Source organism: Sinocyclocheilus grahami, unplaced genomic scaffold (genome assembly GCF_001515645.1).
Source record: "Sinocyclocheilus grahami isolate Dianchi unplaced genomic scaffold, SAMN03320097.WGS_v1.1 scaffold284.1, whole genome shotgun sequence".
Classification (NCBI taxonomy): domain Eukaryota; kingdom Metazoa; phylum Chordata; class Actinopteri; order Cypriniformes; family Cyprinidae; genus Sinocyclocheilus; species Sinocyclocheilus grahami.
The window spans coordinates 578,851-593,351 of record NW_015505463.1 but is presented as its reverse complement, the minus strand read 5'-3'; the positions used below and the strand labels follow the sequence as shown (position 1 = coordinate 593,351).

Genomic DNA, 14,501 nt, shown 5'->3' with positions numbered 1-14,501 from the left:
TACGTAATTAATGCGGAAGCGGATGCGCTTGAATCCTGCACACCGACGAGCCGACAGCGTGCAGCATCACATCTATCGGCATTTGTAGCAAACAGTTGTGATCTTTCGTGTGTGAGACACCGAGACCCACTGATTGTGTTATCATGGAGCTGCTGACAGATGCACTGTACTGGATCGGTGCTGTCACTGTGGCCTGGGTGTCGGTGAGCACTCTGTGCTGTCTGCTCAACGGGACTCGCGTGTGGATTGTGGGCAATGGAAATTTGATGAGGGCGACCAAACTCGGGAAATGGGCAGGTTGGTACGCACACCGCAATGACAGATGTCGCGAACGCTTTCATTATTATCATCAGGCAAGCCGCTTCAACAATCAGCCAGCAGTTACTGTGTGTCAGCATTGTAACTTGATGGTGGTCGTGTGATATTCGCTTGTGTGCAGCTATTTATACACATTTTTTTTGTATGTCAAGATGAAGGTTGGAGCTTAAGTTTTTTCCCTCTTTTGTTACACATTTTATACATGACTTACACTCAGACTGTCTAATCTGCTTGACGTACTGTCCACATTACGATGATACTGTTTCCGGGTCCTCCGTCTACTGCTTTGGCTGAAGCTCTCGTTCCTTCAGTGCAGTGCTGTGCTGGGTCCCTTGTTTGAATAGATCTTGAAAGGGACCAGAACCAATGATTGCAATACAGACAAGTGCAGTAATGTTACTCTATGGATAAATATTGTGTGGTAAAAACAAAGAAAACACTTTTTTTTAGTGTAGCCTATATCTGTTTACTAATAAGCAAGTATTTAATAGTGAGAATTGTTCCCTAAACTTAAGTGTCACCCCTTCTCTAATAGGTGCAGTTCCGGAAGTAAAAAAAAGTCTATTAATTTTCTCCATGGGGAAATGGATTTTTAACTATAACTTATGGACCTTTAAAGATAGACATACAATGAGCACCAATTGATTGGAAATGCTTTTGTTGAAATCTTTTTTTTTTTTTTTTTAAATAACCCTGGTTAAAAAAAACAAACTTTTTAATAGTGTGTCACTTTGTATCTGCTCTGTACAGCCAGATTGCAATATCAAGTAGCAAATCAGTGGTTCATAGCAAACATCTCGTTTTTTTAAAAGAAATTAAGCAGCACGAGTGTGGGCAAGAAAACTTGATTGCCAAGCCATTTCATGGGGTCTTTAGTTTCTCGGAGTGTAAATTGTCAGAAGCACAAGGTCATAATGGCTCTGGGTCATAACTGAGGTGTACTTTGTAACAAAGGGATGACGGTGATGCTGACCAGGGTGGAAGGGATCAGGAGTTAACCAGTGCACACTCTGCCAATGACGACTTGGCACAGGAGAGGGAGTCTTTTTGCTTTATTCATAGACCTGACTTTTGACCATGTGCTTATCATATGTGGAGTTCCAAAAGTCCATCATTCTGTAGAGTTTAGACCCGTCACCCCACCAACAAGCTTTGCTCTGATTTTGACTTCAGCTTATATCTAATCAAGTGACTTCCTTGCTGTTGTTAATTTTTAAACCATTTTTAAATGGCAGCTGTCGATCCTCCAGAAACAAGTACTGATCATGTCATAGTTTATCAGTCATCTGTGAGAATTTGTTAGTGATACTTATATGCATTTAGTTTTGACCAATATAAATCAGTGCTTCTCAACCTTTTTTATTCAGAGGCCCCCGTTGTCCAGCACAACATTCCAAGGCTAACTTTTTGCAAAACTTTTTTTTTAACAACAAAAACTGATAATATTGATTTTAATTTAATGAACCAAGATTCATTGTATGATTCCATAAGTTTCCAGAATTATGCTCTTCAGAATTCTTTTATTTTATTTATTAATGGTTCTCAAACAGTGATTCTGGCCCACTAGGGGGTCTCAGCAAATTTCCAAGAAAGATGCATCATTATTAACATATTAAAATGATCTAACTCTCATCATATTATAACTATAAATAACCACTAAATCAATAACTAAATTAAACATGAGTTATCTTGTTTTCAAAAAGCTTTAGTGAAAATAATAAATTAGGTTTATTTTAATGCATTAAAAATAAAAATTGTCTTCATGAATGTGCCCCTTTATTCTTGAAAAAAGCATATTTTAAAAATAAGAACTTAGTAGGATATTTGAATTCATACAATTGCTTTGCGTTAAGAATAAATGGAAATTCAAGTTGTTTTCACTGCTAATCTTTTAGGGTTCTGCAGTTAAGTCAGTGGTTTAAAATTATCAGGTACCATTTATGAATGCTAGGGATGCTCCGATCCACCTTTTTCGCCTCCGATACCGATTCCGATACCTAGGGTTAGGTATTTGCTATAGTCTTTTCTATGCCTGTGTTTTGTTCTCACAGACAACATTAAACTACGGCAAGAAGATAAAGTCCTTTTTGCGAAATCATAGACATGTATTTACAAATCAAGTATAATGGGAACACAGAATGATCTTGAGGAGAGCTTTACCGAGCTGACTGCTGTAACTGAACGCTACCAGGGTTTAAAGACTGAACGAATGAGTGACAGCCACAGCGGAGAAAAGAGTTTGTGTGAACTTTAATGTAAGGACTTAAATATTCATATGTAGCTCACATTAAGCTATCGTATGGCTTCAGAATAACACAGAATAATTCGCACAATCAGGAAAAAAAAATAAAAATCTTGGATTTGGATCGGCTCTCTCTGACCGATACCCGATCCGAGAAAAATGGCACTATCGGAGCCGATACCCGATATGAATATCAGATCGGCACATCCCTAGAATGAACCATTCATGACTAGATTTGTAAACCAAATCCAATTCAAAAAGAATAATTTGTTTATAAATCCCACATTTATACTTCTCTTATTATTTCATCAAGGAGAGCTAGGGAGGTTGTGAAGATTTATAATGAGTAACCGCTTAAATTTAGACTGTTCCTTACACAGAGCATCGAAAGCCATATGATAACTTTGTGTCATTTGTTTTTCAAGTCCGATCTTTTCAAAGAACTGCTTGATCCATTTAACTCATTGATTCAGTTATCTGGTTACAGAAGTTAGTAGCAAATTATCATCCAATAACTACTAACATTTTTGTTTCTTATATAAAGCTGTGCATTCAGAAGACTTGGTGTATAAAACATAAATTCATTTATTATAAACATTTACATAAATCATGTAAACTGTGATATAGTGGATCTTTTTGTAGTGATGGGAGAAATGAACTTTTTCAAAGCTTCGAATCAACTGAACCAGTTGTTTTGCACTGTTTCTCAGTGAATACGAATGATTCGAATCATTTCGAAACATTTGTAACGTAACAAAGCCTCATTTACTGAAATCACGTGACTTCAACAGTTTGATATGCGCTCCGAACCACTGGTTTGAAATAAATGATTCGCAGATGTTTCGAAGCTTCACAAGGCAGTGCTTCGAAAGCGCCAATCGCTATCTTTTTGAGGCTTGAAAGCTTCACTTCCCATTAGTTGTTCATTAGGTATTGCATTGATTATAACAAGTAATTTCTAAAAAATGTCAGAGGGAAGAATCCCTCAAAGGCATTTAGCAGACACAATTATGAAACATAAGGCAGAAAATGATACGAAATATGCATAGAACATAAATGTGGTTGTTTTAACTTTAAAATATGTTGTCTTAAAGGGACAAAGTTCACCTAAAAATGAAAATTTGCTCTTAATTTACTCACCCTCAGGCCAACCAAGATTTAGGTGACTTTTTATCTTCAGTACAACAGTAAAGAAGATTTGGAGATTATGGTGATTAATAGGGATGTAACGATTCACTCAACTCACGATTCGATTCACGATTTTGATTTCACGATTCGATTCGATTCACGATTATTATAATTTTTTTTAACAAAATGAGATTTAAGACAAATTATAAATTAAATGTGTCCTTTTATTATTGCTTGGACAAAATGCTGCACATTTCTTTGTGAAATTGAAATATAACACTATAATAATATACTAATATAGCACTTGCATATTATTGCTCTTTTGTTGGTTTTGATAGCTTCTGTTGTCCTCATTTGTAAATCGCTTTGGATAAAAGCGTCTGCTAAATGACAAAATTTAAATATAATTTAAATGTAAATAACAATACTAAATTGAAATTTTAAAACAAGCCCCAAATCAAATAAAAAAGTAGCACAAATAAAATAAGTCTCTTCATATAAACAAACTAAGGCTTTGTCTGTGCTCTTTCCATTTAAAATTAGAGGCAACCACTGCATTTTAATCTTGATCCAAACAAAGATGCTGCATACATGCAACATGAGCAGTTTTTAAACTAAATTAGATTGTATAGTTTCGAAATTTGAAGCAAAAACAGAATGGTTTGTCAAACTATAAATAAAAATATCTGCATGAAACAGCGGAGCTGAATGAGATGCAGATTCACTCTCTGCCAGCAGGTGGCGCTTTAAGTGTTTCCTGGTTTCCGCTGTGAACAAAGCAGCGCTGAACTTATGAACTTTAATATGCATTATACAGAGGCAAGATGAAAAGAAAAAATACCATCTAAACTTTTCTAAAGACAGTAAGTTCCCCTCAGACATGCATTCATATAAACTCCTACACCTAAATGAATCGCGATTTGTTTAGCATCTCCACCGATTTGAATTTCAACCAGCTCGCAGTTAATCGTTACATTCCTAGTGATTAATAAAATGCATGTCCACGGCTGCCATCTTTTTCAGAGTAAAAAAATTATATACAGGCAACACAAAATTAATGCCTGTGGCTCCTGATGATATGTTGAGGTCTTATGAAGCGAAACAATCGGTCTCTGCAAGAAACTTAACATTATTTACAACATTATTACCTGGAATCCATAGCCTTAGGCAAACGGTCTGGTTCGTTTGAGAAAATTGTTCTTTTGAACCAGTTAACCAAATTGGACTTAACAGCCTGAAACAGCTCCTGTCTGTAGCAAGCACAGATCTACAAGTTACTCAATCAGAACTAATTTTTGGAATTACTCTGACTTGAAATGAGCCGACATACCTGCATATATGATCTTATGATGCCAACTAATTTTTGTCAGTTAATTCAGTGCTCCAGTTGCTCCAACAGTTTACTGAACTGAGGAAACGGTTCGAACTCGGACTGAAGAACTGATAAGCTGCTGATTTGAGAATGCGTGAACTGAGCACTTGAATGAAGGCACAAAATGAAAGCTTTTCTCATGGTTTATGTAAAAAGGGGAGTTGATTAGTTTATTCACTTAAAATATCACATTATTAACGGGTGCTTTCTTGCATAGACCAAGCATTTTGATTCATAACACCTCTTCAATATATTGTCAGGAGCCACGGCTGTTCGTTTTGTGATGCCTGTATGTGCTTTTTTGACGCTCAAAGTCACGTTAGCTGTGGAATTTTATGAATCACCAAAGTTTGAGCTAAAAACTTCTTTACTGTTCTACCAAAGACTTTAGATATACCAAAGATGGTGCATTCCTATTACTTATGAATAGGAGAAAGTCTAATTCGCAATATGGCGGAATAGTCCTGCCTTCTCAATAAAAAAGTCAATCACCAATTGATAAAGTCTACAGGTCACTGCATCTGCCGTTAGAAGCTCCGGTTGCTATAGAAACAGTCAACGTTCTGAAACGTGTGCTAGGACCGCGCATGCGTGTTGGCTGGTCTAGCCTGAAAAATACGCTTTTTTTAATGCTATTGGAGCATGAGAAACAGCATTTATGAGGCAGTTGCTGTCAGATTTCATTGGTGATTTCAAATATGAAATTTAGTCGTAAGCTTGGTGACCAGTTTTGGAGAATTTGATGTTTCCCCATTCAAAGAGATAGGAGCTGCACTTACATGCCCGAGAGGCATTTCAAAAATGGCAGCCAAGTGAAATGACTTGGCAATGAACACGTGTAAAAAAATTAAAAATAAAACTGCATTATTGGCTGCAGTTAGCACAATACAACACAGTCGGGTCAAAATAATGGTGTTTACACTGTTGTACAGCTTCATTCTTGTTGGTTCATTCACTAGCTCCTCATAGTGTGACATTTGAGCTGGAGTGAATGCTGCATCAAATGCATGGGTTCTCTGTACGGATGCATGTACAGCCTGCTCCGTGAGCCCGGGGAGGAGGAGTGCAGTGCATGCGATGCCGGAGGAAGCTGAGGCTCGTTTGTATTCAAGTGCTGCAGCTGTTCCAGACGAGGCTGCAGTGCCTGCCTGGTATTTTTAATCTCCTGTTCTTTTTTTAGCCTTCAGAATATTTAGCGGCAGCAGCATCAGTGTGCGCTGTGAGGGGGCGTCTTCACTCTTATAAGATAATTTCTCAGTTGACCAGACTCCAGCATTTAATCTTTTGATATGTAGCTCGAGAAGGTTGACGAAAAACACTTTTCTTCATGCTTGTGATAACCCGCCAGTCACTAATGTGAAATTAACAAGGGGTGTTTCCCTGTTGCCACCTCACATGTTCGCAAAACTGAAATGCTTCTCCATGTTGTCTAACCTTGAGGTTTTAGTGAAAGATAATTTTGTTTTTCTCAGTTGCTTTTCATATGCCGGATAGGGTTTGTGTGAGAAATTAATTCATTCACTGGGCTGTTTAACGTCATTGTTTAGCTCTATACTTTAAAAATAACTTGAATCACACTGACCCAAATTACTCATCACTAGCTTTGGCATCAACTTCCGAAGATTTTTCTCTGACATTTTCTAACAGATGATGTTCAATATCTGTGAATGTTTTTCTCAGATGCTGGTTTAGTGCTGCAATATCGCAGGAAATATTGTGCTGGATTTTTAGGAAGTGCCTGATCCCTTTTATTGCAGAAGGTTAGGTTGTGTTACATTTTACTATAAGCTTTTTCTTCAAAATGCAATTGAAGTGAAAATATTTTATAATATAGGCTATACAATACTGTTCAGAAGTCTGCGGTCAGAACATTTGTGCAAGGATGCTTTGACTTGATCAAAAGTGACAGTAAAGCCTTCTATAATGTTACAAAAGATTTTAAATAAATGCTGTGTTCTTGTGAACTCTCTATTGATCGAGGAATCCTGAAAAAATGCCAGCAGCACAACGCATGTTAATAAGAAGAAATGTTTCTTGAGCACCAAACCAGCATATTAGAATGATTTCTGAAGGATCATGTGACACTGAAGACTGGAGTAATGATGCTGAAAATTCAGCTTTGCCATCACAGGAATAAATTACATTTTAAAATATATTAAAGAAAAAAAATCAACTAGCTAATTTAGTTTGTTGATTGTGCTTTGCTCAGAATAGTCATTGTGGAATGGTGCTCTTAATTTGACTCAAATCAAGATATTTTTGTGCCTTTTCTGCAGACAGGATGTGAACAGATATATCTTCTTTACACTAAATGTCTAGTTAAACTGTATATTACATGTGATGTGATACAATGGCGCTAAACAAAGTAGAGTTTTTCTGAATAAGACTCCCATTCATTCACATTTCCAGCGTGTGTTGCGGACATTGCTCAGGGTGTGTTATGAGATGGAGGCATTTGGCCATACAGCAGCATTCATAAAAAATTTCCATCTCTCAGTCCTCACCTAGCCGTACACGCTCGGAGCATTTTGACCCAACCAGTGTTTTTTTTCCTCCGCTCATGTGGAGTAATGTATTGTAAGTGTGCTTAAAAATAACTGGGAAAATGGTTCCCTTGCCTCTAACTGTGTGCCGCCCCCTCCCAACTGTACTCTCCTTTAGCAGCTTGCCTTTCACTCTTCCATTTTCTATTTTTAACTGCCCCCAGGATCAGTCCTCATTCGCTCCTCCCTTGCGCTGTCTTATTGTTCGTCATCCACCCCTCCCTCGCCACACTCTCTTGTGTTACTCCAGCCGGTGTATGTGGGCTGCCCATGTAAATCTTTAATCAGTGCTGGCATCTCTGACACCAAAGATGCCAGGCTAAAGGGTGGGGATGTGTGTCCCGTGTCCTTGGTGCCCGGTGAACAGGGAGCAGAGCATGAATGTCTGCTCTTTCTATAAATGTGAAGCCGTTTCCCTCTTTGCTTGCCTTCAAGCTATTTTTATAAAGGTGAACCACGTTTGAGGGGTAACAGGGCTTGTTGTCTAGGTGTAGCCAGGACAACTAATCAAAAACGGTACAGGAACTTGCTGTCATTTCCATGCTCTCATCAGCAGGCACCCACCCATGTTTAACATGTCCCTGGACACTTTAGTTTTTTTTTTAATTGAAAATAATACAGTTCGTTTTTATGGCCGAATTTAATGACATCTTCTCTCACGACCGTAACAGCTTGCACTGTTTATCAAAATGCATAATTACATCTATCAGAGTGTCTTTACACATACGTTGAGTTACGTGGTGTGCATTTAGTGTGCTTGATAATTTACAATCTCTGGCTGACTATTGTCTTTTTCCCTATAGTTGTGACTGGGGCCACCGATGGAATTGGAAAATCCTATGCGGAGGAGGTAAGATTCCTCAGGTTTTATTTGTGTTTTGTCCTCTCTCTTCAGGGAAATCACATTGAGTCATCAAACTAGAGGTCTCCGTCAGAGTTCAGGGAGAACTCCACTCTCAAAGGTTTGCCGCGAACAGTCGACAAACTGGCAAGCATTTTCCACCCTGCTGCTTCTCATTTCTACCGTTTGATAGCCTTTATGAATTGTGCTTTTTGTTATATACTGTTTTGATCTGATTCTGTAATAGTGTACTAGGATGATTAGGATCATTTTGATGGTAATACGGATGGAAATGGATGATTTGATTGTGAAGGCTAGTTTACTGTAATTATGATCTGATCATAAGTGATTTTTAATGTATAATCAAAAGAAAATAATAAAATTATAATAATAATGTATAATGTGAAATGTTTCTGATTCTGTGCAGCTTGCTCGACGAGGTTTTGCTATCGTTCTCATCAGCCGTACTCAAGAGAAGCTGGATGAAGTGTCCAAAGCTATTGGTAGGTGTTTGCTTAGATCTTTGTAATAACACTGTATGGACCTCGTTTACTAAACGCAAGCAGAATTAATTTTCCGTAAATCATTCATACATTTTTATGAAAGTGCTTGTATTATCAAAATGTAATGTTATTTAGCCCAAGACTGGTTGCCCACTGAAGCTAAGCAGGGTTGAGCCTGGTCAGTACCTGGATGGGAGACCTCCTGGGAAAACTAGGTTTCTGATTGGAGATGTGTTAGTGAGGCCAGCAGGGGATCGACTAATATATAACTAAATCAGTTAGTTAAATGTGAAAATAAATTTCACTGAATAATTTTAATCTATAATAAAAAGGAACATGGACTATGCAGCTGTTATAAACCATCAGAGTGTGTGTAGTATTTGTCTGCAAGATTGACAATTTATTTATATTTTTATTATGCATATGGACAATTAGTCTATTTTGCGTTTAAGGAAATTACTGGACCCATACCTGAGAAGGGAGTCCAGAAGATCCCACAGCCTTCCTGTATTCCATTCCATTCCATTTTTATGTGAATGAGCATGCCCTATTTACAACATGATTATATCTGAGGTTTTACAAAGCATTTGTGAATCAGGAGGAGCGCTTTCAGGGAAGGTCTGCATTACACGCATTATGGAAAATATAAAAATGAAAACTAATTCAAAATATGACTTTTAAAATGTAAATGATAGTAGAATAACACTGCTATTTATTGACAAAGTTTGTAGCTTTTGTTATTGACAGTATCAGAATGGCCAGATATCGTTTGGTTATGCCATCACTCTGTTTATTCATTATTTAAAAATACACTATTATGAAATTAATACTCTGATCATTGTATTCCTAATTATGTTGTTTTATGTGCATTGTGTTGCTGTAGAAAAGAAAATCATTAAATTAAAAAAATATATATTTTAATAATTTACAATTTAATACGTATAATTCATTTTTGATTGTGTTATTTATACCACTGGCACCACAAAAACAAAGCAAAGGCAGGATCTCCTAGTATGGCATTGTTGAATGAATGGAGCAGCAGTGGCTGAATCGCAGATGTCCCCCTCCAATTCATTTTTTCTTGTCCTTTGGTTGACTGACTCCTGATCTGAGGAGGATGGCATGATTTAGTGCATGCCCATGTGCTGGAAAATGTGAGTTTGTGTTTGCTTGTGTGCAGAGGACCTGTGGGGTACCTATTCGTGTGTGTGAAAGAGTCGTGAGGAGCAAGTACTGCTCCTGTTTGTGAGGCAGCGAGTGTCTCCCTCTGCTAAATGAATGTGGATGTTAATGAGCGGAGTTATTTTTAGCACTGTGTTGAAAGGCAGGCACTCTGCCAATTGAGCTGCCTGGCTGCTGCAGCAGAGCGCGACTTTGCAGATGGAGGTGGATCCTGGAGATGTCATGGCGGGGATGAGAGAGAGAGTAAGAGCGCATCAAATGGAGGAAATCAGCCCAGTGACCTCTGCTGAACACTGGCAAATACAGTCATGTGCATCTTTCATCGGATGCAATTGGAATTATTTGACAAAAGTGATGGACATAATGACTGTTGCGTTACATGTGTGGTGTAGTCCTCCAAATGGGCGGGACTTCGGTATGGTGTATATTATATTCAAACTTGTGTTTTATACAGTATTTAGTAGGGCTGCATGATTAATCAAAATTAAACCAAAATCGCAATATGGCTTAGTGGGATTTGATTTAATAAATATGAAATATGAAGCTAGGCACTGTGATCATTTACACATGAGCAGCTTGTGATCCGGTGTTTTCAGTGTCTCGGAGCAAATGAGCTTATAATATTCAATTGAGAACATAATGCATCCACCGTCTTCTCTAACTTTTAATGAGAGGCATTTATAACTGCGGTTTTCTACTAAAATAAAAGTTTGATTGGAAATGAAGAAATAAAGCTGTAAACATTAGTTTTGTCATTTTATAGTTGTACTGTAAAATAAATTTAGTATTGTTTTTCTTAAGTTCTAGATTTTTATTACAGTTATATATAATACAAGTAATATTTCTTATGTTTAAAGGGGTCATATGATGCTATTTTAAAGATCATTATTTTGTGTATTTGGTGTAACAGAATATGTTGACATGCTTTAATGTTCAAAAAACACATTCTTTTTCAAATACTGTACATATTTAGTTGTGAAGACCTGAGTAACGTAAAAATAGATACCATTATACACCAGTACAGCAAATTCTCACCAGGTTGTGTGTAGATTTATTAGGATATTGTATCTTTTTAACTGAATGCATACTCTATATACAGGTGCATCTCAATAAATTAGAATGTCGTGGAAAAGTTCATTTATTTCAGTAATTCAACTCAAATTGTGAAACTCGTGTATTAAATAAATTCAGTGCACACAGACTGAAGTAGTTTAAATCTTTGGTTCTTTTAATTGTGATGATTTTGACTCACATTTAACAAAAACCCACCAATTCACTATCTCAACAAATTAGAATATGGTGACATGCCAATCAGCTAATCAACTTAAAACACCTGCAAAGGTTTCCAGAGCCTTCAAAATGGTCTCTCAGTTTGGTTCACTAGGCTACACAATCATGGGGAAGACTGCTGATGTGACAGTTGTCCAGAAGACAATCATTGACACCCTTCACAAGGAGGGTAAGCCACAAACATTCATTGCCAAGGAAGCTGGCTGTTCACAGAGTGCTGTATCCAAGCATGTTAACAGAAGGTTGAATGAAAGGAAAAAGATGCACAACCAACTGAGAGAACCGCAGCCTTATGAGGATTGTCAAGCAAAATCGATTCAAGAATTTGAGTGAACTTCACAAGGAATGGACTGAGGCTGGGGTCAAGGCATCAAGAGCCCCACCACACACACGTGTCAAGGAATTTGGCTACAGTTGTCGTATTCCTCTTGTTAAGCCACTCCTGAACCACAGACAACGTCAGAGGCATCTTACCTGGGCTAAGGGCTTTTTGAAGATGCTGATTTCATTTTCCAGCAGGATTTGGCACCTGCCCACTTTTTAGCAATCCCACACTGCCAAAAGCACCAAAAGTTGGTTAAATGACCATGGTGTTGGTGTGCTTGACTGGCCAGCAAACTCACCAGACCTGAACCCCATAGAGAATCTATGGGGTATTGTCAAGAGGAAAATGAGAAACAAGAGACCAAAAAATGCAGATGAGCTGAAGGCCATTGTCAAAGAAACCTGGGCTTCCATACCACCTCAGCAGTACCACAAACTGATCACCTCCATGCCACGCCGAATTGAGGCAGTAATTAAAGCAAAAGGAGCCCCTACCAAGTATTGAGTACATGTACAGTAAATGAACATACTTTCCAGAAGGCCAACAATTCACTAAAAATTGTTTTTTTTTATTGAAGTATTCTAATTTGTTGAGAATTGGTGGGTTTTTGTTAAATGTGAGCAAAATCATCACAATTAAAAGAACCAAACACTTAGACTGAAGTAGTTTGTGTGCATTGAATTTATTTAATACACGAGTTTCACAATTTGAGTTGAATTACTGAAATAAATGAACTTTTCCACGACATTTTAATTTATTGAGATGCACCTGTACATGTCAAATTTCTTTCAGTGTAGCAGAGCAATGTCTACTACAGCGAGTATGTGAATGGAGTTCTCTGTGTTTCTTTCGTTCACTCTCCTCTCCTCCATACATATTCCGTAATTAAAGTACTTTTACAACAGAGCATTTTTGTGTATTTAACAGAATTGAATGATGCTCTGGTGAAGAGAACCTGCAATTGCAGTTTAAGTGACATGCTTTGTTGCAGTGATGTTAGTTATATTAGTTGATTTATTGGAATTTTTACGTTGAAAACAGTGTCTCGCTTTCATTGAATCAAACCAATGCAAGATAGCGTTGCATCATGTTGTTAACATTCTATGACATTCCATAAAGCACTTGCCTTCCTAATGTTTTGCAATTGTCTGCTTTTCCTTTTGTTCCCCCAGAGAGCAAGTATAATGTAGAGACCAAAACCATTTCTGCTGACTTTGGATCTGTGGACATCTACCCGAAGATTGAGTCTGGGCTGGCCGGACTGGAAATAGGAGTTTTAGGTATGTTACATACCTATAATTTAGTTGATAGTGGAATTGTCTCTTCAGTGATGCTTTAGTATTTGCTGCCTGCTATGGAAATGTGGAGGGAACTACCTGTGTTTCCAGATCTCTTTTTAAAATAATCTGTTTTTATTATTATTATTATTATTATTATTATTGCTCAAGCGCTTTGCAAGTAATTTTTAATAACCTGCTCTTAAATTATTGTATGTCTCTTCCTCCTGCAGTTAACAATGTTGGAGTGTCTTATTCCTACCCAGAGTTCTTCCTCAACATTCCTAATATTGACAGTGTGAGTTTGTGTAGCCACTTGTGCATTACGCAAAACTTCCATTTGATTAATAGAAGTGTAATTGTCTGTTGTGAGTTGTTTTGTTGCTGTTTGTTTTGGTTGGTAACATATTGACAGTTGTGATTGCAGTTCATCAGCAATATGATCAACATCAACATTACATCAGTTTGTCAGGTAAGAGAAAGTTGCTCCTCACTCAAGTCTTAGAAACAGACTCTGAAAACAAAGTGTATGTATAAATTAGAGATGTACTGATACATAATTTCTCCGCCGATACGATCGCCGAATATTCAGAATGACATCTGCTGATACTGATAAAAAATATCTCAACTAATTCTGTAAACTATGCTGGGGCCATCTCATGAAACGTTACTTTAAAGGGGTCATATGATGTTGCTAAAAAGAACATTATTTTTTGTATTTGGTGTAATGAAATGTGTTTGTGGTTTAAGGTTTAAAAAAACATTATTTTCCACATACTGTACATAATTGTTTCTCCTCTATGCCCCGCTTTTGTGAAAAGTCGATTTTTACAAAGCTCATCGGTCTGAAAAGCGAGGTGTGCTGTGATTGGCCAGCTATCCAGTGCGTTGTGATTGGCCGAATACCTCAAGCGTGTGATGGAAATGTTACGCACCTTACCATACTGTGATGCCCTGTCCAGCCAGAGCACTGAGACAAAAACATTAAAACCCATTATAAACGAGGCATTTGTTGCATCCAGTGGGGACATAATTACAGATTATAATGACTTATACTGTCTTTTTACGCGTTGCGTTGCTTCACGCCGCACCGCGCCGCATAAACATAAAACCATGTCTGCATTTGTGATTGGAGAAATGACGAACAACAAGCGCTACTCTACACTGCTCAAAACTCGTGTTTGAATCATCAGTGGCAAATCCTTTAAATATGAAAACGTACTTACAGTCTGTGAGTCAGAACAGCCGGCATTGTAGTCTACTCTCCCAGGAAACAGTCCTCCATAAAATGCGCTGCACACATCTGAATATTTGGGTTGAACTGTTCTGGAACAGTGTTGTAAATACAACTTAACCACTGATTTCTAGTCGTGTCCTCTTTTGGAAGGCCAAACACAGTAGTTTCACTTTCAGGCCGGCGGCCTAGAGTGAGCGGAGGCCGGCGGCTTAGAGTGAGCGGCGGCGGGCTTGAGAACGGCGG

The 14,501-nt window shown here is 37.8% G+C and overlaps 1 protein-coding gene across 1 annotated transcript in view; it reads left to right on the top strand.

Moving 5' to 3' along the window:
- The window catches only part of hsd17b12b (hydroxysteroid (17-beta) dehydrogenase 12b), a 23,775-nt gene continuing 9,274 nt past the window's right edge, over nt 1–14,501 (top strand). Inside the window, exons 1-6 of the mRNA XM_016292358.1 lie at nt 1–297; nt 8,407–8,453; nt 8,872–8,947; nt 12,917–13,024; nt 13,255–13,319; nt 13,449–13,493. Coding sequence (XP_016147844.1) covers nt 144–297; nt 8,407–8,453; nt 8,872–8,947; nt 12,917–13,024; nt 13,255–13,319; nt 13,449–13,493 — 495 coding nt within the window. The 5' untranslated portion in view covers nt 1–143. The remainder of the gene's footprint in view (nt 298–8,406; nt 8,454–8,871; nt 8,948–12,916; nt 13,025–13,254; nt 13,320–13,448; nt 13,494–14,501) is intronic.